Raw genomic sequence first — 21,342 nt, 5'->3', positions numbered from 1 at the left:
AACTTTTTTCTTGTCATTCCATTTCACTCACCAGTGATATTCCATTTTTCTCACTGGAGACTTTTTCATTCTAGTCATATTCTTGAACACCTTACATGGCCTTCCTGTTACAGAATGATGATGTCATCGTGGAGGCGGAGTCTTCCCAGTCTGGCTCAGAGGCGGACCTAGAGGCGGAGCTAGCGGATGGCAGTGGGGATGACATCAAGGAGCTGAGGGCCCGACGGAACGTGCTCTCTCAGAAGCTGGCACAGCAGCAGAAACGCAGGGACAAGATCCAGGTGACCGCACACACACACACACACACACACCAAACCACTGACTAACCCCATACTTATTATTCCTTGTTGGTACCGACAACCTATAAACTGTGTGTGTGTGTGTCAGGAGGTGCTGCAGACGTGTCGGCGCCTGGAGCTGCAGATCCATCCGGTGTACCTGGTACCTGACACCAACGGCTTCATCGACCACCTGGAGGGCCTGCACAGCCTGGTGGCCTGCAGCCTCTATGTGGTGGTCGTGCCCCTCATAGGTGTGTGTGTGTGTGTGTGTGTGTGTGTGCAGCCTCCAGACCTGCCAACTGGTACGCATTTTGCGTCGCAACCACGCATTTTCACATCAAAGTGCGCCGATATGATTTTTTACTTAAAACTATGCAAAAACGAGCAGACATCTAACTTCTCCGGGAAAGCTTCCTGGAGCACGTGCATTAGAATCTCCCACAAATCCATTTCATGTGAGGGTGAGCTACAAAAAGAAAGTGACAAGTGAAAATGACAGGCAAAGCATAGTGGTCATGTTCTTTTTTCTTCAGCCAACGGTGGATTACATTAAATGAAAGACTTGATGAGGTGAGTTTAATAAGTGTTCACTTGCAAATTCACGTTCCCCCGTTTTGCGAAACTAAAAAATCTCCTGAGTGCAATTGTGTGTATAATTATAATGGATTGAAAAGAGGTATCGTAACACCTCCATTTATCACCCATTTCGTCCGAAAATTCTAAAACAACAATGTTTTTCAATACTTCAAAATAACATTTGATAAATGAACCTTACATTTTTCAGTAGCCATAGGTGTGTAGATTTGAAAAAATCTGGTTTCGTTCTTACCGCTTTTACTGCCTGAAATATCCAATTTTTCCAAACACGGGACTGGTGGTAATAGGGCTTATGATCCGATAATAAGATCCGATAATAATAGACCAGACTTGAATAGAGACCACATATAAGAAAATGGACAACATATCCACATCAGTCCCCATCAACAAAAATGTTTTTCATAGGTCAGGATAATTGGGCTCTAAAACAGATTGAGATGGGTCGCTATCCAAAATGTATCTTGTGTGCATGGATGGTTATGTCTGTTTTTGGCTGCATGCATAAAGGCTGACGTAAGCAATTTGTTTTTCTTGGCTCGAGGAGCTACCCATAAACTTTCTTCAAGGTTGGCAGGGCTGAGCCTCTGTGGTGGTCGTTTCTCACCCTCCCAGTCTCTCTCTCCCTCCTCTCTATCTATCTATCTATCTATCTATCTATCTATCTATCTATCTATCTATCTCTATCTCTCTCTCTTCCTTCTGCTCTCCTTTTCTCTCTCTATCCTACTCTATCTTTGATTCACGCTGGTCTTCTCTCCTCCCTCGTTTCTTTCTGGTCTCCATCTCTGCCTCAAGACAAAGGGAGCTCTTTTATTAGCATGTGCTGCTTGTATATTTATAGGCTCTTTCTGTCTGAATAATAAGAGAAGGAAGCGTTGACTCTGTCTCTCTGCCCCGCCCTGCCCTGCCCCGCCCTGCCCCGCCCTGCCCTGCCCCCTTTCCCAGTGATCACCGAGCTGGACGGGCTGGCGAAGGGCCAGCAGGACTGTCGTGATGGTGGCGGCGCCCACGTGCGGCACGTGCAGGAGCGGGCGAAGGAGGCAGTGGGCTTCCTGGAGAAGAGCTTTGAGGCCCGAGAGCCCTGCCTGCGTGCCCTCACCAGCCGTGGGAACCAGCTCGACTCCATCGCCCTCCGCAGTGAGGACATCTCCGGACAGAAGGTGTGTGTTTGTGTGGCTGCTTTTTCAAGATTGAACGTGTTTTATGTAGGGCTGTCAGCATTTACATGTTAATTGCGATGCCAAGCATAGTATGTTTTGTTTTTTTTGATTGCATGCTGCGAAAGATTTTTTATTTTGCACCGTCATTTGTTCTGTTATCAACTTTGTCTTTGTCTTTGGCTGCTACTATTTTTGACCCTTTAATGCACCAATTCTTGTCCTCAAACTGCCACAGACACTTCCCAGTAGGCTTCTGCATGGTCATCCTCCTGTAGTCATGGCCATAATAAACACCAACGCAGTTCTGAATGGCACGTTTTACTTTAAAAAATCTAAATAAAAAAAAAAATCCTGTTCGGCTGAATGGCGCATTTTAGGCTTACTTAAAAACACTAGTCAACTGAACTGAACATGGGTAATGGAGATCTGGACGAGGCTGTTTGTGTTCGTTATGCTCTTCATGAAATGTGCTGTAGTAGGCCTAGGCTACATTTTGCACCTGCACTTGTGCGTGTTTCCCATATACGCCACACTCCCTTCACACTCGTAAAGTAAATACCAGTGTTGCCAACTATTTCAAATGTAAAGTAGCTAAAACAAGCTCCAAAAGTCGCTAAATGTTGCTAGATGATGTCGCACACTAATTTGCATATCAATTATGTCACCAGGTCGTGACCCCAAAAAAAAAAAAAAACGGTGATAGCCCTTTAATACCCCTTTATAGCTGTTTGCTTTTCTCCTAGGCCTACTGAAATAGGCAACTTTAAGAGCCTAATTTAAATATATTTAATTTAATATACTTGTATATTAGGGTAATTGATACACTTTACTTTCTGTACATCTTGTCATAGTATACACCAGAATGAGCATTAAGTGGCTGAAAATCAGTCATTTCCTAACCTCCAACTGCTGCATTTGCTCAGCTTGAAGTCTAATTATAACTTCACCATAGGTTACACACAATTTAACCTTACAGCAATGGCTATATTTTGGATTTATTTAGTTAATGTCACTCGGACAGGCCGACAGAATTTTTTTCCCCCTCAGCCGACAGTCTGTCCTGCATTGACAACACTGAGGCTACATAGCCTAAACGAATGTTTTAGGTTTTTCTAACTTGTATGCTCGATTTTGAACTGATCTGCTTGTGAATGAAGTTGTAGCCTACTTTCCTCTGTTGAACGGTGCTGGAAAGCATGTCCCTGTTTCCCTGTCATCATGTCATTGCTCTCGTCTCATTGACTCTGGTTGTAATCTCATCTGAAGTTGCTGCACCTTCCAATAACGTTGTCTGAGCTGTTAGATCTATAGAACATCTACTTCTGTGGATAACATGGGCTGACACTACATAGGCCAGTCATTACTTTTATAATCATGGGGCAACGCTTTGGGCGAACTCGATTTAGGCTAATTCACAAACGAAACAGGCATGAGACTCTTACACAGCACAGCCGAACTCACTGCTCACTCATAAGAGTAAAAAGGGACGTTACATCCCATCACATCAGAGTCTCAAAAAGTCTCCAAGAACGCCAGAAAAAGTAGCTAGATTTGTCGCTAGTCACTTTTTACAAAAAAAGTCGCTTGGGGGGTCTGAAATCTCGCTAAATATGGCGACAAAGTCGCTAAGTTGGCAACACTGGTAAATACTCTCAACTGAGAAATCTACTCAAGTAAAAGTAAATACTCCCAACTGAGAAATCTACTCAAGTAAAAGTAAATACTCCCAACTGAGAAATCTCCTCCAGTAAAAGTAAATACTCCCAACTGAGAAATCTCCTCCAGTAAAAGTAAAACGGTACTTTTACAGTTTTATATTTTTGATGGTCCTTTACGCCTGTTTGCTTTTCTCCTCCTCTGTAGTCATACAGGCGAACATATTTTAACAGCCCAAGTCAAATATATTTTATTTAATATACTGTAATATTATTTGACACACTTGTGTAGGCTATCTTGTCATAGCTAGAATAAGCATTAAGTGGCTACGGGTTGAAAAGCAGTCACTCCAAATCCATTGCCAGCTGATTCTTCTGCTTTGCATTGATAGAAGTCTGGTTATAACCAGAGACTTTCTAATGTGGAGACACAGCACTCAAAAAATCCTTCATAGAAATGCATGGGGCTAGTTTGTAACGCCAATATGGCCGTTTCTACACATTTCCCACCCCTTCCTCGGCAAAACGTCGACATGTGAATACATTGAGCCAATCATGTGGTGTGATGTGAATACATTAAGCCAATCATATGGTGTGTTGTGAAGACATCGTGCCAATCATGTGTTGTCAACTCGCCGCTACAGCAAGGTTGGTGCCGAATAGGATGCCCGATGAGTGCCTAAAAAACGTTGCAATATGGCCGCCGAGTGGAGGGACTTGCCTAAAAGGACTTTGTTATAACTTCACCATAAAGAACATGCATATTTAACCTAAAAACAATGGCTATATCATGGGTAGACCTACATTTAGGCTACATATAGCCTAGGCATATCCACGGACAGAGCGACAGAGCAGGCTATCTGTTTTCTCAGCCGACAGTCTTATGACATGTCCTGCAACATTGAGGCTACATAAACAAGTTAATAACAGTGTGTTTGCTTGTAAGCGTTGGATAATAACAGCGTGTTTGCTTGTAAGCGTTGGATAATAACAGCGTGTTTGCTTCAAAGCGTTGGATAATAACAGCATGTTTGTGCCCGTCGTGTTCAGGGCACTAATGTTGCGTTGGATAATAACAGCATGTTTGTGCCCGTCGTGTTCAGGGCACTAATGTTGCGTTGGATAATAACAGCATGTTTGTGCCCGTCATGTGTTCAGGGCACTAATGTTGCGTTGGATAATAACAGCGTGTTTGCTTGTAAGCGTTGGATAATAACGGCGTGTTTGCTTGTAAGCGTTGGATAATAACGGCGTGTTTGCTTGTAAGCGTTGGATAATAACGGCGTGTTTGCTTGTAAGCGTTGGATAATAACAGCGTGTTTGCTTGTAAGCGTTGGATAATAACGGCGTGTTTGTGCCCGTCATGTGTTCAGGGCACTAATGACGACGTGATCCTCAGCTGCTGCCTGCACTACTGTAAGGACAAGCCCAAGGACCTCATGCCCTCTCAGCAAGGTGAGTTATCACCTCACACACTCACGTGCCATTATCACCTCACACACTCATGTGCCAATTATCACCTCACACACTCACGTCTCCATTATCACCTCACACACTCACATGCCCATTATCACCTCACAGACTTACGTACCAGCAACTAAAGTTGCTGTATATTCCGACAATAATTGTCAAAAAAATAGTGATTACTTATTTTCAACAACTTTCTCTCTTTCTTTCTCTCCCCCCTCTCTCTCTCCCTCCCCCTCTCTCTCTCTCAGATGGGAAGGTGCGGTTGCGTAGGGAGGTGGTTCTCCTGACGGACGACAGGAACTTGCGTGTGAAGGCGCTGACTCGGAACGTGCCGGTGCGCGACATCCCCGCGTTCCTGCGCTGGGCGAAAGTGGGCTGAAGGCAACGCGTCTCGACGTGCACCGGGAGACCACACTCGACTCGACTCGACATCCACGCCACCACGTGGAGAGAGAGCGACGAATGAACAACCTCACAGAGCAGCGAGAGAGAGGGGGAGAGCGAGAGAGAGGGAGATGGGAAGAGAAGAAGAGAGAGAATGTGTTTGGGAGACTGAACTTCAGAGGGAAAAAAGAAGCTTTGAAAGGCAGATGAATTTATTAAAGGAGGAAAAGTTAGGAGCTCTTCTCTTTCCCACCTGTGTGTTGCCAGAGGAATGAATGAATGGAGGGAGAGTGGAATGAGAGGGAGGGAGGGAGAGAGAGAAGGAGGGAGGGAGTGATGCTTGCTTGCCAGAGGAGTTGAGGGGAGGTTGCTGATGAGGCTGTGTAGTGGGCTCTAGGCCACCAGCCACCTGCAAGAAGAACTCTTTAGCTGTTTCAGAGAGTATGTGTGTGTTCGTGTTCTATGAACATGTGATTGATAGGATCTGTCGTGTGTGTGTGTTTAGACCTCTGCTTACATAGGCTAGTTTATGCAGGTGTGCGTGTCTGTACCAGAGAACTCCACTAGGGGGAGCTCTGAGAGCAGCTCTGCGCGGCGGCTCAGACCACAGCCTGGGGCTTCCTATGGACCCTTGAGGAAGGGGCTGGGGCAACCCTCACAAAGGCCCCCCACGCCATGTTTGGGCCTGCCTGGCTCCTGCGCTGTGGCCAGGGACACGGCACTGGGGGGTGGACGGCCTTGGCCAGCACCCCACCCACCCCAGGGCCAACACAGCTCTGGCTTCTGTTCACATGTAGTTGCCTTCAAACTGCACCTTGTTTTAAGGGGTATATGGTATCTTGTGTTCAGGGGTATCTGGTTGAACTCTTCTGTGGTTAGATGTGCCTAACTGACGGAGTAAACATGACCTTTGTTTGTTTGTTTGTTTGTTTGTTTGTTTGTTTTGGGGCATGTTTGCTGTTGCCCACTTGTTCTGGTTCCGCTGTTTGAGCAGCAGTTCTGGTTCCACTGAGGTTCCGCTGTTTGAGCAGTTGTGTTCTTGTTCTGGTTCCACTGAGGTTCCACTGTTTGAGCAGTTGTGTTCTTTTCCTTCTTCATTTGCAGCATGTAGAGTAATTGTTTTTGTTGTTTATGTTAGAAGTGGTGTTTTGAGCTTTGTGGTTGATTTGTGGCACAAATATTTTTTTTCTTCTTTCATTTGAGGTGTTTTTCTTTGACGGGTCCATTTTTGTAAAGGCCTTTTGTCTAATTTGCAGGTTTAAGGGAGGTTAAGATCTTTATTTACAGTCATCTTCAGACCTGGTACATCTTAACTGGTCACATGAACTGTTCTCACCAGTCTTTGTTAACTTCACAAGTTGGTGAAGTCTAATCTCTAATCTCTAGATATTGTGTGGTTCCCTGTGTGTGTGTGTGTGTATGCATTTGTCATTTAAAAATGGCTCACATAGTCAACAGTCTTGATATGATTCTATTATGTGCAGTTGGCTTCTGAGTAGAATTCCTTTGGGAACGTGTACATACCACCTGAAATTGACCATTAAGTTGTCAAACGCAGTACCTATCAGTCCAAAACTCAGCTGATTTAATGTCTTGCTACGGAATCTATCAATATATATATATATATATATATATATATATATATATATATATATATATATATATATATATATATATATATATATATATGATTTATGTCTCTGATGTCTCTTTAGTGCTATGCTTGGTTAAATAGCAAAATCTGTCTGAAGAGGAATCTGGATTTTGTTGAGAACAATGGATAAAAAAAAAGTGATTGAAAAGATGGCTTTCTTATAAACAAAGTGATTGAAAATAATAAACCTGAAATATATACGCATGTATTTGTACCACACATCTTGCTGCTGTCACCACTGGTTTAGGCACAACAATGTGTGACTTGTTATAGCAACACAAGTGCGTGACGTGTTCACATTACATTTGGGTCATTCCACTTCAATTCAACCAGGGCCTACGCACTTAGGTCTCAAAAAATTACCAGGTGTACCTATGTTACCCAGGAGACACACTGTAAAATTACTCTTATGCAAGATCAATACTTTCCATGATACAGCCAGTTTTACAGGGGCAGGGGGGTGTCAATTTTGTTCAGCCTCTTTTTTTTGTCAAAGTTCACAAGCCCACAGCGCAAGAACTAAACCATGTAGGAGGCTCAAATTCTGCATGCTGGTACATAAATAGGAATAGTATGTAGCAAAATAATCAGGTTTGATTTGGATAATCCTGCATGGTCATAGCTGTCCCTCAAAGTTGATACAAATTGTATTGGAGTTTTTGGCTGGGCTCTGTTTAAGCCTTCAGAAGACATATTTGTACTCAACATAGGCTCTTGATTTATTTTTCGTTACTGAGATAAGTAGAAACACGCTCACAAAAAACAATGAACAGAAAATAAATTCCTTCAGGATCTGAACAGCAGACCTTACAAGTCTAAAAAATCATTTTGGTTCTCATTTTCAGAGCACCTAAACACCTTGTGGGAATATACAAAGATTTTTTAAATATTTTTTTCTTTATTCTCCATGATCTTTTCTTTTTAAAAACACCAATTTGACTTGTCTCATGCAAATTTTTTTTTTTTTCACTTTCCACCCTGAACATGGGCAAAATGCACCATTGACATCAATATGTTTTGTTGAGACCTAAGTGCGTGGGCCCTGGTTGAACTGCCGTGGAATGACCCATTTATAGTCTTATCTACCACCAACTTGTAGCACAGCAGCCATTTTGTGGCAGAACCCTCACCACACACACCAAGTTGGAGACTCAATCTATTACAGTTGGGAAGTGGCTAGTGGGGATGAACCATGTAGAATTCTGTGAATTCTAATAGCGCCACCAATGCAGTCTCTTTGTGCCAGCAGCTGTGTGCTTGTGGTTAGTGGTTAGGTGTGCTTGTGGTTAGTACTTGGATAAGAGACCTCCTGGGAACACTAAGTGGCGGGCCAGTAGGGGGCAGTCTTCTCTCTGGTCACAGTACAATCCCCACGCCCAACACTGTGCTGTAGAAGATGCCGTCCTTCAGATGTGATGTGAAACAGACGTTCTCACGCCATGACTAGCTAAACTCTAAACTCAGCAAACAGAGCTCCCTCTACTTTCTGCAGGGCTGTGGGACATGCTAGGACCTCATGGCGTGAGAACGTCCGTGTCACGTCACATCTGAAGGACGGCATCTTCTACATTGTTCCAGCAGCCACTTAGTGTTCCTAGGAGGTCTCCCATCCAAGTACTAACCACAAGCACACCTGCTTAGCTTCAGTCTCTCCGCAGAGACGGGGCATCCAGTGGGCCAGCTGCTGGCACAAAGAGACTGCGTTGGTGGAGCTATTAGAATTCACAGTGCTACGCAAAAAAAAAAAAACACTTATGATGCTATTGTTACATGACTTTCTGTAAACAAGTCACCAATTCACATCAAATACTGTAATTTTTCGACTATTAACCAAAGTTGTCATTGATTTTGCATAATTTCTTCAGCCATGAGGTTAATAGACGGGATGAATTTATTTCCTTCCTTCCTCTTTATGATTATCAAACGGCTCTTCAGAGTGCTGCAGAAAGTTCCATTCACATGAATGAGCCTTCCGAACGTTCGGAGGTCTGTTAAAACTATATGCTATATACTGTTACTATATACCGCTGCAAAGTTTATAATGACTGCTGTCAATGGCAACAGGTTTTGTGCTTCTGAGTCTTATCACTCCGTAAGTAGTGCGGTCACTTCTTGCAATGGAACTTCATTCAAAAGTGAAAGCAGACGATCATCTGTGTTCTAAAGAATGTTTGATTCAAGTTCAGCGTGTGTTGCGAACTGTTTCTCAGCAAAAGGCACAACGAAACTAATAAATAAATGTTCGTTTTGGCAAGTAGCCTTGTAATAAGCGGGATAATGTATAGAACGCCGATCATTATTGAAAAAAAAAAGTACCTTCAGGGCGAAGCAAGACCTCTCCACTGTATGTATTATGGTTAATACACGGTTTTGCTTTTCTTTATACACAATGTGGCTAATACACAAAGTTACTGTACGTCAGGTCAGTCCTAAGAGTGGAGATGGCCCTTGCATTCTCTTCTGCTATAGTGGTGACCAATGGATCAATAATGTCAAACTGCCCTATTTATCAAGTAATAGTTGCAAATCAGTGGTGAAACTACAAAGACCCAATTCCACTGGCACAACCAGGTGTGACTATATTAGAACTCTGCTATAGACGACTGATGAACACACCAGACTGAAAACCGCTCGTCATTTATTAGTGCATTTTACATCCCATGGATGTGTCTAATCCACAAAATACAAACATGAACTCTATTAGACATGAAAAACCTGTGCAAACACTTTAGATATCAGAACATGTGTAGAAATATATTTAAACTAAAACTGGCCCGCAAGTAAGAAAACACAAGAGAGCAAATACCTTACATGCAGAACATACGAGTAGTATTAAATAATCATTTGTAGCCATAGAAATCAAATGTACAGTAAAATAGTCCATGATACCAACAGCTGCTTGGTATTCCAGTTACACAAAATGGTACGTTATTAATGCGTAATGAGATCCTTCTTGCTGATGATTTTTTTTGGCATAAATCCTTTGTCTTTCATATCTAGCATCTACCTGTCCATGTGGTCATTCATGGGATCTACACCCAGTCACTACATCTGCTGCAGCAGCCATCCAATGGGAAAGCTGGGATGTTGATCACCCAGAGAGTAACCACCTGAAACTCTCCAGTCAACATGTTTTCCCCAAATCATCCAGACTTCACAGCACAGATGTGGCATTTCCATTTGAGTTCATTATTACATCATCAAATGGAACCTTCAGTTGGCAACATTCTAATTACGTGTGTGTGCTCCTCATCGTATCGAGAATGGAAGTGGATCTGCCTGCCCTGCTGTCTGCTGTATTTCTGACCAGAGCGTCCACAGATGTAGCCTATCCCACTCCACCACTGCTAGACCTACTCAACTCTTCAGCCCTGTATAGAAGCTCCATTTCAGAGCACTGGAGCAGGGGGGTGCCATGCTAAACAAGGTTACTAAGTTCTTGTTGAGATCAGGGCTCCTGATCAGCTTCTCAAGCGTTACTCATCACGCTGACCTGACACACCCAACTCAGATCTTGCTTTGTATGACGTACTCCGTTTGTCTGGTCTACAATTCTAGGTGATTATAATGAGCACTAGAACAGTGTGGTCTGCTGGTGTAAGTAGAATCTTCGTATCAGTTGGCATGGCAACGTCACTCCTGGCAGAGTGGTCAAGCTGCACAGATACAGACAGCGGCTGTTATGCTACAGGCTAACGCTAGTGAGAGACTGTTATGCTACAGGCTAATGCCAGTTAGAGACTGGAGAACTTTGGGTGCTGATGACCACTTTGGCATTGGATGCGGCAAGTTTTCACTTTTTTCAGGTTTAGCAAACAGTCCCTTAACCAGCCAAACCTACATACATCACAAAGGGCTGGGTAAACTTAAAGTGATTTTACAGCCATTCAGCAGTTATCAAATCACGCTGCCTACAGTTATTACTAGATTAGATGCTATACCTCAGGAGCAGTTTCCAGCTGGAATATGATATAACTCCTTAATAAAAGCCATTAGTGAAGAGAATATAACTGAATTCGGCTGCACTTTAAAAAAAAGATACTTTACGTGGCAGTCCGCTGCGTGTTCTGTAACGTTTCAGACGACAGCACTGGAGTCCGTATAGAAAAGCCACACGTTGAATTGGAATGCAGTTGGATTAATACTTGGTAATCCAGTTAACTTTGTACAAAACAAAACAAAACGTACCCTCAGTATCAAAAGAAAAGACAATACCAGACTAAAATGTAAACAATGCTTTCAGTCTACATCCAAGTATCAGCTCCCTTTTCAGATTAAAACAAAACAAAACAAGTTAATACAAAAGGTCTGTATATATAAATAACAAGTTACATTTACCCAAAAATACAACTTAAAACATAAAAAAAGAATACTCAATTCACAAACACTCAAGGGTTTGAACACCATCACACACCATATGGCATTTAAAGCACTGAGCCGCGTGTGTGTGTGTGTGTGTGTGTGTGCGTGCGCATTTACCTAAGCTTTGCCCCGTGGGTCGGATGTGGTTTTAGTACAAATCTGGGGACATGCTAAGTTTGCAGTGGGCAATGGCAGGACCCACGATTCCACAGGGGTTACCTCAACAAAAGTGCTACAACAAACGTCCTACCACTGGCATGCTGAAAAGTTTCAACTACCATCACCACTGGACTTTCACAAATAACTACTTTAGTCATACTACACACCCACATCTGTTGCAGTGAGGACACCCTGTGGGGAAAGAGAGAAGTGTTTCTCTGGAGTAAACACAAAACATCCCCTCTCAGCTCCATAGAGTTCCTGTGTGCACTCTACACAAGCACATAACAAGGGCAACAAGAACAAACAAACAAACAAAGAAACCGCTCCAAACCACACTGGGCAACAACAACAACAAGCACGTCTGAGCAAGGTGATGGACAACACCGGACCAAACACAAGCACGTCTGAGCAAGGTCACTACAGCATACAACCTGCAGACCAACAAAACCCCAGAGATGCAGAACAGGACTAGATGTGAGATGCAGGACTAGATGAGGAACATCATCATGGGAAAAGCTGAGATGCAGCAGGTGGAGAAGCATGCTGGGAACCAGGAGAACAGAGAAGGCCCTTGGGCTAAACTGTAGAGCTCAGAGTAGGCAGCTCCACAACCACATGTTAGCATTAGCCACATGTTAGCATTAGCCTCCCATTGGGCACCAGGGGTGTGCAGAGCCCCCATAATCAAACACTTGGGTAACGCTTCACAGCAGAAAAAATGGTTCATAGTCACTATGATATATTCCAATATCTTAAGCGGTTAGTATGCAGTATGCCCACCTCTAATAGCAGGTAGCATATACTAGCAGGCTAATAGCAGGTAGCATATACTTGCAGGCAGGTAGCATATACTAGCAGGCTAATAGCAGGTAGCATATACTAGCAGGCTAATAGCAGGTAGCATATACTAGCAGGCTAATAGCAGGTAGCATATACTAGCAGGCTGTAGCATACTAGCAGGCTAATAGCAGGTAGTATACTAGCAGGCACTAGCAGATCTGTCCAGATGACTGAACTACTCCAAAACTATTCACCAGAAGGCTGAACTACTGACACCATACAAACTCTTTTCCACTTGGATGACAAACAGGTCAGAGAGGATTCATGGGGAGAAAAATATCCCCACAGCACTGGCCTGCACACCGACACAAACAAACAAATCAGCAACAAAAGAAAGACAGATGTTGAGGGCGAGTTAATGGACAGCTAAAGTGCGAGTAAACACCATGAGACGTCTCCATCTCTAGAGGCTCCTGAGCTTAAACACCATGAGACATCTCCATCTCTAGAGGCTCATGAGCTTAAACACCATGAGATGTCTCCATCTCTAGAGGCTCCTGAGCTTCTCACCACTCTGAGCGTGATGGCCAGAAGCAGAACACAGCAGCACATCTGGGTCTGACTGCAGAGGCCACTGATCCAGCACATCTGGGTCTGACTGCAGAGGCCTCTGATCCAGCACATCTGGGTCTGACTGCAGAGGCCACTGATCCAGCACATCTGGGTCTGACTGCAGAGGCCTCTGATCCAGCACATCTGGGGCACACCAGATGGAGATCTGGTCCTGATGGATGGAGCTCAGGTAGGACAGAGGTCTGTTCCAGACTTATTTACACCTGGATGAGAAGGCCCATTAACTGTGTTCTTAACTGTCTGTTCCAGACTTGGCTATGATCTAGGAAAGCCAATGGTGTAGGCAAGCACCATAAACTGGGCTGCCTGCTTTTACGGCTAAACATCCTGGGATATAACGGTGTCCTCAGAAAGAGCAGCTCCAGACGCAGCTCAGGCACCGGAACAGCAGTGGGCTGTGGGCCAGAACTGGGCCGCCATGGCCTGGTCTCAACCCGGCGGGTCTGTATCACTACAGCAGGTCTCCACTCACCGTGGGGCTCCTCAGAAGCCCAGCCGCTGATGCCAATGACCCTGCTGGGCAGCTCAGTTAAGGGCTTAAACCACAAAATGGCAGCATATCAATGACGATTTAGCTGCTAAACTGAGACAGCCACAGATTCTACAACCGATGTAGATCTGCAAACATCTGGGCCACACCAGGGCCACACCAGGGCCACATCAGAGCCAGGTGTGCAGACAAATTCAGCAAATATTTGAGCACAGTTTCTTTGAACTCTTACTTTGGAATGTTTTTGTACATTCCAAATGACTCTTCTTTGTAGTGAGATGAACACAAACTGAAAAATGTCCACAGAATGTTGCCCTTGTTTGCACACTTCTGATCTACAGAGCAGGTGTCCAGGAAAGGGAGGGAAAGAGAGAGAGAGGCGCTCAGGGGGGCAGTACAGAGGTGTTTGTGGGCGATAGTAACCCATAGTAACCCAGGCTTGTGCAAATCCACCACACTTATTTTGGCTTGAGAGCTCAAACCTGTCCCAGAGTTGATTAATAAAGACCATTATCAATAAATAAACTAATCACATGCTCCAATTGTCTGTCTTTGGTTAGTAACAAAGACTAATATTGACAAATCTTTAGTTTGTGAGTGTGTATGTGTGTGTGATGTGAGCAGATGGTGAGGCTCTGAAGGCTGATAAAAATTAAAGGGGGTATCCATGGCGATGAGGAGACATTTCTTAACAGTCATTCAAAGTGAAGGTTTCCATGGAAATGTAGCTGACCTTAAGGCATTGAGAGAGAGAATATGTGTGTGCGTGCATGTGTGTGTGTAAAAACGTCTGTCCTCTCCGGGTTTTGACCACCAAACAGAGTGTATGGCTCCATCCCTTCCTGTAGAGAGACAGAGAAACATGTCACTCAAGCGCCACTGGGATCCTGCCGCTCTCAACTACAACCCACATCGGAACAAGTTGGGATGTTATGTAAAATGCACATAAAAACACAATGTGATCATATACAAGTCTTGCAAACACAATGTGATCATATACAAGTCTCGCACACACAATGTGATCATATACAAGTCTCGCGCACACAATGTGATCATATACAAGTCTCGCGCACACAATGTGATCATATACAAGTCTCACAAACACATATTTAGCTGCAAAAAGGACATAGACAACATCGAATGTTGAAAATGAACATTTGGACTTTTTCATGGAAAATATATGTTGGAGGTCTGCACGGGACTGATTTTCCGTTCCCGCAATATTCTGTCCCGCTCCCGCATCAATGTGTCATTTTGAGTCCCGCTCCCGTCCGCTAAAGCCCGCATGCAGGAGGGATAGCCTATTCAGCTTTTCTTTCTGTCTCACGAAAGGAGCACACACACCTGAGAAAGACTCCAGATGTCAGTTTCTTGGTTCTGAATGTAGGCTAACAACTGAAGTAGGCCTAGTCTGGTGCCCTCTTTCTCTATCATGCTTTTGATTTTGAGTTTTGACAATGAGCAGCAGGAACAAATTGAACACACGTAAACGGCAATATAGGCTATAGGCCTGCTATCCGTCAGTTATGCTTAAACCCCGTTATTTAATGCTGCCTAACAGAACATCCAGCTGAACTATAGTTATGAACACTACTTTAATCATTCCCATATTTAATTTTACACACATATTTAATTTGCAGAAGTGCAGTGAATCATCGGTTTGTCCCGCACCCTTAACGCACCACCTCTCATCCCACCGGGCACAAGAGAGCTTTCAAAAGTTGTCCTGCGCCACACTCTTTTGCGTCGGGACCCACGGGTCTACCGCAGGAGTGCAAACCTCTAATATAAGTCATATATATCATTTTGAATTTGTTCAAGTTCATTGTGATGTACACTGTGCACATAGACAATGGTTATCAGAGGTTGTCCTAAGCCCATACAGTGATTTCCTTTACAGAAACAGGTCTGGTGTTGATGCAGTGCCATCTGAGGTCCAAAAGACCACGGCCATCCAATATTGTTTTTCAGCTCTTTCCCTTGTTTGCAAAGATTTCTCTGGATTCTCTGAATTATATTTTCACCTGTAGATGATGAACCCCGCAAATACTTCACAATTTCATGTTAAAGGTTGTATCAGTGGCCCCAGCCGTGGCGCAACTGGCAGGGGCACGTGCACCGTACGCCGGCGACCCGGGTTCGATTCCCGACCCGTGGTCCTTTCTGGATCCCACCCCGACTCTCTCCCACTCACTTCCTGTCATTCTTCACTGTCCTATCAAATTAAAGGCATAAAAAGCCCCCCCCCAAAAAAAAGGTTGTATCAGCGATTGCAGGCCCAAAAAAGGCCCAAACATAAATGATGACATTCATCTAATCTTTCCTAACGATCCGCTAGCTGCCCGCCCCATAAGCAGGCTGTCAAAAAAATGTGTCTCTGTAGGCAGCCTGGACTGAGATCTGCACACAAAAACAAATGCTATCACCAAGTGTTGCCAACCACTCAAAGGCAAAATAAAGTGTTCAAACCAATAACCGACGAGATGCGCGTTCAGGAGAGTTTCAATTGCACGAGAAGGAGGGGGAGGGAGTGGCGAGGTAGCTCTCTGTTTTGTTTGAACATCAACAGAAGTGGCGTTACCCCGCCATCGCTGATACAACCTTTAAGAAACATTAAAATGACATTGTTTCATCATTTGTGCACACAGGTTTACACAGAGTGATAAATATCCCTACATCTTTACTTGTAAGAAACCCTGCCTCTCTGGGATGCTCTTTTTCATACCCAATCGTGTTGCCATAGTTACCCTAATTAGTTGTGAAACATTCTTCGTTTTGTTTTCATTACACAACTTTTCCAGCAATTTGTTACTCCAGTCCCAACTTTTTTGAAGCATGTTGCTGGTATAAAAGGAGATTTGATGTTGTCTGTGTCCTTTTTGCAACTAATGTCCCAACTTTTTCTGATTTGGGGTTGTAAATTATATCACACAACTCCTCTCAATAGGACACGCACACACAAACACACACACACACACACACATAAACACCTCACCTGACTAGGACTAGGACTCATTCTCCACTGTGACGGTTACTGTGGGTCCCCCATCTGCAAGAACAACATAAAATTAGCTCATCTTTGAGGTCTGTCCTGTGTGTGTGTCCTGTTTGTGTGTCCCTCCTGTGTGTGTGTCCTGTGTGTCTCTCCTGTGTGTGTGTCCCTCCTGTGTGTCTCTCCTGTGTCTCTCCTGTGGGTGTGTCCCTCCTGTGTGTGTCCTGTGTGTGTGTGTCCCTCTTGTGTGTGTCCGTCCTGTGTGTGTGTCCTCTGTGTGTGTGTGTCCTCTGTGTGTGTGTGTCCTGTGTGCGTATGTCCTGTGTGCGTATGTCCTGTGTGCGTGTGTCCTGTGTGCGTGTGTCCTGTGTGCGTGTGTCCTGTGTGTGTGTGTCCTTTGTGTGTGTGTCCTGTGTGTGTGTCCTTTGTGTGTGTCCTGTGTGCGTGTGTCCCTCCTGTGTGTTCCTTACCCTCAGTCCTGTGGCCCTCGTCCAGTAGATGGTTGTGTGAGTTTGTCACACTCTCTCCATCTAAAGCACTGCAGCGGAACACAAAGAGGTCAGAAGGTCAGTTCACATGCACACACACACACACACACACACACACACACACACACACACACACACACACACACAACACACATGTCACACACGTCCTCGCGGAACACACAGAGGTCAGAGGGTCAGTTCACATGCACGCACACGCACGTCCTCGCGGAACACACAGAGGTCAGAGGGTCAGCTCACACACACACACACACACACGCTCCTTGCACACGAACACACTGGACAAGCTAGTGTGTAGGTGATGCATATGGATGCATATGAAGTCATGTTCCTTCCATGCTTGAAACAATATGCATTAACTGCATGGACATACTGGGGGAGGATGAACTTGTTGTTGATGAACTTATTTTCCCAATAATGACCGGTGTTCTATACATTATCCCTTACTTATTGACAGAATGTAGGACTTGACTAATATCCTCCTCTGTGTGTAATTCTGAATGCTTGATGTTCTCTGTGGAATGTAATTTGTTTTCCAGTTCTACATTGTTACAGTATATAGTGTTCTAGAGTGTTCCAGTTCTACATTGTTACAGTATATAGTGTTCTAGAGTGTTCCAGTTCTACATTGTTACAGTGTATAGTGTTCTAGAGTGTTTCAGTTCTACATTGCTACAGTACAGTATTTAGTGTTCTAGAGTGTTCCAGTTCTACATTATATAGTGTTCTAGAGTGTTCCAGTTCTACACGGTTACAGTATATAGTGTTCTAGAGTGTTTGAGGCTGGTGTTACCATTTGGAGTTGGGCTGGTCCCCAATCAGCTGTTCTGGGTCTATGTTGACCAGGCGGGTGGGGAACGTGTGGCCATCACCCAAACTGAACCAAGAACCGAGGAGGGACAGACATAAACAACATTATTCTACTCAACATTTATGCTTGATATACTGGAACAACATTGTGTTGGCAATATTGTAATCACTGAACTGTTGGCTTCATTAATACATCAGAAAAACATAAACTATTCTGTTCTGCATATTCTGTATTCTATATCATTTGCGTTTGCTTCTTTGTACTAAACATATCAAAAACATACAGTTCATGCAATTGATTTGACAAAGTGGAGTAGAAGCTCCCTCCCTCACCTGGTGTAGATGGGGAAGAGCCAGTATCTCTTCTGGTCCCCAAACACCTCGGCCACGTTCTTCCTGAAGCCCAGAGTGAAGCCACTCTTATCAGCACCGTTCCTGAACATGGGGGCCCTGAACGCTTCTGAGGAGGAGGGAGAGAGAGGGGGAGAGAGAGAGGGAGAGATGGAGAGAGAGGGAGGTATAGAGGGAGAGAGATGGAGAGAGAGGGAGAGAGAGGGAGGGAGAGATGGAGAGAGAGGGAGGTATAGAGGGAGAGAGATGGAGAGAGAGGGGAGAGGAGGGAGGATGGGGAGGAGGATGGAGAGATGGAGAGAGGAGAGGAGAGAGAGGAGAGATGGAGAGAGAGGGAGGTATAGAGGGGAGAGATGGAGAGGGAGAGAGGGAGAGGGAGGAAGAGAGAGAGGGAGACAGGACAGGAGAGGTAGAAAAGAGAGGAGAGAGAGGGAGAGGGCAGAGAGGGAGAGGCGGGGAGAGGGAGAAAGAGAGGGAGAGAGAGACGGGGAGAGGTAGAGAAAGAGAGGGAGAGAGAGACGGGGAGAGGTAGAGAAAGAGAGGGAGAGAGACGGGGAGAGGTAGAGAATTAACATTTACATCTACCAGAGCAAATCTCAGAGATTCTTTATCCTTGATTGTAATTCATTTACACCTCCAGTATGCAACAGATAGACATGCGAGTGTGTGTGCTTGCTTGTGAGAGAGTGTGTGTGTGTGTGTGCACACGTGTGTGCGTGTATAAATGCATGTGTGTGTGTGTTTGTGTGTGTGTGTGCGAGTGTGTGTGTGAGTGAGTGAGTGCATGTGTGTGCGTGTGTTTGTGTGTGTGCGTGCATGTGTGTGTGTGCGTACCTATGGTGGTGCGGTTCTTTGCCACCAGCCAGAGGTGGTATGTGAAGAGAGACAAGATGCTGATGAAGAACATGGTGGCCACGAAGAACAGGAACAGCACGTGGAACTTGGCATGAGTGTCAGGGAGCTGATTCTGAGAGAACGAGAGAACGAGAGAGAGAGAGAGAGGGGGGGAGAGAGAAGGAGGGAGGAGGGGGTGAAGACAGAGTGAGAGGAGACAGGGGGAGAGGTGAGAAAACACACACACACACCACACACAGCGTGTCACGTCACACACCACACACAGCATGTCACGTCACACACACCACACACAGCATGTCACGTCACACACACCACACACAGCATGTCACGTCACACACCACACACAGCATGTCACGTCACACACACCACACAGCGTGTCACGTCACACACCACACACAGCATGTCACGTCACACACCACACACACAGCATGTCACGTCACACACCACACACAGCATGTCACGTCACACACACCACACACAGCATGTCACGTCACACACAACATGTCACGTCACACACCACACACAGCATGTCACGTCACACACCACACACAGCATGTCACGTCACACACCACACACACAGCATGTCACGTCACACACCACACACAGCATGTCACGTCCACGCCCACTGGTCTCTGCTGCTGTGCCCACACTAACGCTCACTCCCCTCTGCCACCTGCACCAGCTGGTAGTGCCACCCACCACTGAGCCTTATACAACTACATTTCCCATCAGGCCAGTGGTCACCCTTATAGAACTACATTTCCCATCAGGCCAGTGGTCAGTGATGGCTGGATGTGAGAAACAGTGGACTCTAGAATGCTGACGCTACAGCAGCTGACTGCTGTCTAAATTCTCAAGAAGCATGCAGACACTCACACACACACAGAGATGCAGACATAACACAGACACGCCATCGACACGCACGCACGCACACTAGGGCTGCACGATATTGGGAAAACATGCATATCGACATAACATTATTGAGTCCCTGCGATAACGATATAATCCTATGTATAATTAAAAAAAAAAAAAAATCTCCATTCTACTTGCTGCTAGCATAGACTGTAGGGTTGGGGAATAAATGTATACATGGATTTCTATGCAACGCCACAAAAACATGTGTGCGCAACTAAGAGGCAGAAAGCACCATAGAACAGCATAGAGCAGTGCTCTCCATGAAAAAAGAATAAAATGAGTTGTTATGCTGAAAACTGCAACCAATTCAAAATCCACGATGGTTAGAGAATGTTCAATATCCCTAACGGAATGCATGTCTTCACCAAAAAATGACAAAATACAATGTTATATTAATAAAGAAAATGAACGGCAAACTCCTGAAATATAGCCTGAAATGAAATGGTATATCATTGAGACAACAGGGGTATACAAAAACCGATTGTAGCTTACAGCTTCGACTATTTAGGTTAAGTTTATAGTTATAAGTTTATAACGTTGTGGACGGGCCACCAAGCCGCCTTCTGCCCTGATGGCTGCATCGCATCTAGTTTTTGGTAAACGAAACCCGTGTATAATTACAGAAATAAATGTATAATTTTCTACATAAAAAAATATAAAATATTATGTAGCCTAGGCTATATATGGCCTGATGAAAGTGGACAGCTAAGAGACCTAATGACTAGGCTTTCGGTTGTGTGGAAAAATCCTCCTAAAAGACGGATAGACAGCCAATCTGAACACTTGTGCACCAACCAGCGGAATATTCCACATTGCCAGCCTTCGCTGGGCCTAGCAAAAGCTACTTAAGCTATATCGCGCGCGTCACTCATCTAAAATCTTAAAGTAGCCCAGTCTGTACCTCCTCAGACGCCGCGCATCCCACGCTAGACTATTTAGGGCAGCGGAAAGTGAAAGTAAGGGCCTGCGATCGCACAGTCCAACTAAGTAGGCTAAACAACTTTTACAAATAACTAATCCTGATTACCTCTCTGCTGCTGTCTGGGGGCTTTGCTAAATGCAAATCATGAAATTCAAGCCTTACAGTGAAAGACATATCTTCTGATCCTAACGATAACTAAATAAATTGTTTATTTTAACACGGGTGGAGAAGGACGATTTGGCGCCAGTGTTTGTAACACGCCATCCTTCATAAAACCAAAATATTCCCATATAACAGACCTGCTTTTCCTTTTAGTCACCAATCCCTCTTCACCCAAGTGTAGCTACCTCCCTCGACTCACTA

At 44.6% G+C, this 21,342-nt stretch overlaps 2 protein-coding genes across 2 annotated transcripts in view; one reads left to right on the top strand and one right to left on the bottom strand.

Annotated features, from left to right (window-relative positions):
* Positions 1–7,405, top strand: part of smg6 (SMG6 nonsense mediated mRNA decay factor) — a 32,045-nt gene extending 24,640 nt beyond the window's left edge. The window contains 5 exon segments of the mRNA XM_048236414.1: positions 114–281; positions 388–532; positions 1,824–2,038; positions 5,067–5,148; positions 5,412–7,405. Of these exon segments, the coding sequence (XP_048092371.1) occupies positions 114–281; positions 388–532; positions 1,824–2,038; positions 5,067–5,148; positions 5,412–5,542 (741 nt within the window). The 3' untranslated portion in view covers positions 5,543–7,405.
* Positions 7,406–12,213: 4,808 nt separating this feature from the next.
* The window catches only part of zdhhc20a (zinc finger DHHC-type palmitoyltransferase 20a), a 29,219-nt gene continuing 20,090 nt past the window's right edge, over positions 12,214–21,342 (bottom strand). The window contains exons 9-14 of the mRNA XM_048236428.1: positions 19,122–19,254; positions 18,270–18,396; positions 17,920–18,003; positions 17,091–17,158; positions 16,624–16,677; positions 12,214–14,470 (exon numbers count right to left, since the gene is read on the bottom strand). Coding sequence (XP_048092385.1) covers positions 16,634–16,677; positions 17,091–17,158; positions 17,920–18,003; positions 18,270–18,396; positions 19,122–19,254 — 456 coding nt within the window. The 3' untranslated portion in view covers positions 12,214–14,470; positions 16,624–16,633. The remainder of the gene's footprint in view (positions 14,471–16,623; positions 16,678–17,090; positions 17,159–17,919; positions 18,004–18,269; positions 18,397–19,121; positions 19,255–21,342) is intronic.

The sequence above is a fragment of the Alosa alosa genome, chromosome 2, assembly GCF_017589495.1.
Source record: "Alosa alosa isolate M-15738 ecotype Scorff River chromosome 2, AALO_Geno_1.1, whole genome shotgun sequence".
Taxonomy (NCBI): domain Eukaryota; kingdom Metazoa; phylum Chordata; class Actinopteri; order Clupeiformes; family Clupeidae; genus Alosa; species Alosa alosa.
This window is presented reverse-complemented; position numbering and strand designations above follow the sequence as displayed.